The 3,276-nt window shown below is 56.7% G+C and overlaps 1 protein-coding gene across 1 annotated transcript in view; it reads right to left on the reverse strand.

Moving 5' to 3' along the window:
• Nucleotides 1–3,276, reverse strand: part of RAP1GAP2 (RAP1 GTPase activating protein 2) — a 188,266-nt gene that overhangs the window by 3,936 nt on the left and 181,054 nt on the right. The window contains exons 20-22 of the mRNA XM_007454188.1: nt 1,050–1,163; nt 679–796; nt 289–415 (exon numbers count right to left, since the gene is read on the reverse strand). Of these exons, the coding sequence (XP_007454250.1) occupies nt 289–415; nt 679–796; nt 1,050–1,163 (359 nt within the window). The remainder of the gene's footprint in view (nt 1–288; nt 416–678; nt 797–1,049; nt 1,164–3,276) is intronic.

Here is a 3,276-nt window from a genome sequence, read left to right on the forward strand (position 1 = left end):
GAAAGAGCCTCAGCTTTCCAATCACACAAGCCCAGCTCCTCTGGCAAATCATTGAACTCTCTGAGCCTCAGTTTCCCCACGAGTAAGGAGGGGATGAGAACACAGGCCTCTGAAGGGTGATGAACCGATGCGGTGAGCTGGCAGCGCTGGAGGCCCTAATACTTTGGGGCTGAAATAGAAACAGGCCAGTTCCGCGTGCCTGGGGCATGTGCCCCACCAACAACGGTCAGGCCACAGCCCCGCCTCCGCTGGCCACACGGTACACACCGCCCACAAGATGCCACTGACCTGTCGGACTCCGGCTCATGATGATGGGGGTGGCGGCTGCCCCCAGGCTGGGGCTCTCGCTGCTTGGGGACGGGCTGTAGACAAACACCTCCTGCTTGAAGGGAGAGGTTGTGGACGGCTGGCTGCTCTGGGGAGAGAGGCTGGGCGAGTGACGCAGCTCCACCCTCGGCAGCCTGAGACAGGCTGCCCCGCCCCCTCCTACCCCGGGCGCTCCCAGAGGGTGGCGATGGCCGACTGGGCCCTCTCCTGTTTCCACGCTTCTCCTTTTATCTGCAGAGCCTGCCGGGGGCTCTGCCCACAGTAGCTATGTTAATGCACAGAGCGGTATCCGGCTGGGCCCAGGGTGCCCCCACAACCCCGCTCCCCAGCGTCGGACGCGGCCACACCTACCCCACTGTCACACTCCTCCATGGCCTCGCCCTCCCCTGCCGTGCTGCTGAAGCTGCTTGTGCTGGAGGAGGAGCGGGAGATGTTGGCTCGGCCATTCTCCTTCAACTTTATGAAGGGCCTGCGGGGAACAGGAAGCCAGCCCCTGCTCACACGCCGAGACCCCCGCCACGGCCCTCCCGGGACTGAGGACGAGGCAGGCCCAGCAGGCCTGAGTTCGCCCACCAGCAGCCCCCCGCGTGCACCTGCTGGTGGACTTTTGCGTTCCGGAGGGTTCCCAAGGCAAGAGACGCCAACTCTCAGCTTGCCTGGAGCAAAGCACATATCCCCGGGCCCCGGTGGCTAAAGCCAGCCCCCAGGCCACACCCTCTTACTTCTCCTTGCTGGGGCAGATTTCCGGAGAGCTGGGATTGGATGAGGTCTCAGACTTTATCTCCTGAGAAGAGTGTCCGCCCTCTGGGGTCTTCGGGTTGCTGGATGCACTGTCGCTGAGGAAGTGAGGATGAAGGAGTGAGGCCCTGGGCCCAGCCCCCCACCCACCCCCAGCACTCAGCACCGTGGGGACCTGTGGGGCACAGCGCCCCTGCCAGAGCACGGCCACCGGACCTCCGTTCCCACCCGAGCCGCCCTCAGACACTGCAACAGACAAGAGAATTCTCTGCTCCATCAGGGGCTACTCCAGGCTCCTCGGTGAGAGTCAAGACCTATCCTGGCTTGATGTCCCTGAGCCCAAGTCCACCCCCCACCCAAGCTGGCCATCCCACCCAGCAGAGCTCCAGGTCAAGGGCAGGCCACAGAGGGAATGGAAGGGGTCTGGGACATCCACCCAACAGGGAAACAACCCAGTACACACGGGTTCCTCAGGGTGCTGGCCAGGCCACCCACTGCTTAACTCCGGGGGACACACTTCACACAGACTGTAAAATGAACGCTCTGGATCCGGATGATGAAGCGGCCCTTGTGCTGGGACGTGGGCCACTCTCGGCCTGGGGCTCCAGGGTTTCCTCCTCCTCTAGTTTACCAAAGACCATGCACTGACACCCACTGTTTAGCCGGTGCCCGCTGCTGGGGACATGATGGGCCTGTCCTCAATGCACTTCTATTTTTATAACAGCTTTATTGAGATATAATCCGCATACAATTTACCCATTTAAAGTGTGCAATTCAATGGTTTTTAGTATATCCACAGAGTTGTACAACCATCACCATGATCTAATTTTAGAACATTTTAGTCCCCCCTAAAAGAAACTCTGGACCCACTCACAATCACTGCCCATTCTCCCCTCCCCCTGGCCCCTGGCAACCACTTGTCTACTTTCTGCCTCTATGGATTTTCCCATTTGGGACATTCCATATAAATGGAATCATACAATATGGTGTGGTCTTTTTGTGACTGACTTCTTTCACTTAGCATAGTGTTTTCGAGGTTCATCTACGTTGTAGTAGGTATCAGTATTTCACTCCTTTTTGTTGCAAAATAATATTCCATTCTATGGATATACCACATTTTATTTACCCACTCAATGAGTGATGAACATTTGGACTGTTTCCACTTTCGGCTATTATGAATAATGCTGCTATGAACATCTCTGTGCTAGTTTTTATGTAGACACATGTATTCTTTCTCTCGGGTACATACCTAGGATTGGAATTGCTGGGACATTTGGTAACTCTCTGTTTAACCCTCTGGTGAACTGCCAGACTGCTTTCCCAAGCAGTTGCACCATTTTACATTCCCACCAGCTATGCATGAGGGTTCCAAATCCTCCACATCCTTCCCAGCACGTGTTATTATCTTTTTGTTTTATAGACATCCCAGAGCCGAGAGGTGCCTCCAGGCACTTTTAATGAGGTTGCTAATGACCTCCTAATTGTCAACCCGAGCAGGGGTTTGGGTCACTGAGCTGGACTTCTCTGCGTGCCTGACACAGCTGCCCCTCCCTCCTGGAATGCCCCCTCTCCTGGCCTCTAAGATCCACCCCCTCTCCCCTACACCTCCAGGCTCGCTCCTCTCATATTCTTCCCAGTCTTCTTCACCGGCTCTCCTCTCTCCACTTGCCCTTAAACGCAGGTGTTCCCCAGGCATTCTATACACCCGCCCCCCCGTGTGGCTGGATTCCTTGGTCCCTCTCTAAACACCACCTCCACCCCCAGGGACTCCCATCTTTTCTTCTCCAGCCAAGGTCTCTCTCCTAAGCTCAAGACCTGCAGTTCTGACCACCCCCGATCCTGCCCTTCTCTCCTGGGGGGCCCACAAGGACTCACTCACATGTACAGGTTCCAAACAGCTTTTCATCCCCCTGCATAAACCTGCCCCTGGTGCTGCACGCCCAAGCTCAGGGGATGGTGCCATCCAGGGCCGCAGACAGACAACTTGGAAGCCTGGACATCAGCCTAAAAGCCTCCCTTTCCCTCACAAGACTGTAAGCTTCTGGAAGGCAGGTTTGCATCTTCTGTAGATCTGTCAGAGCACTGAGCCCAGCACACGGCAGGCACTCAGCGATGCTGCTTGCCGAATTAAATGACAAGAGGGGGCTTCCCTGGTGGCGCAGTGGTTGAGAGTCCGCCTGCCGATGCAGGGGACGCGGGTTCGTGCCCCGG

Source organism: Lipotes vexillifer, unplaced genomic scaffold, assembly GCF_000442215.2.
Source record: "Lipotes vexillifer unplaced genomic scaffold, Lipotes_vexillifer_v1.1 scaffold680, whole genome shotgun sequence".
NCBI lineage: Eukaryota > Metazoa > Chordata > Mammalia > Artiodactyla > Lipotidae > Lipotes > Lipotes vexillifer.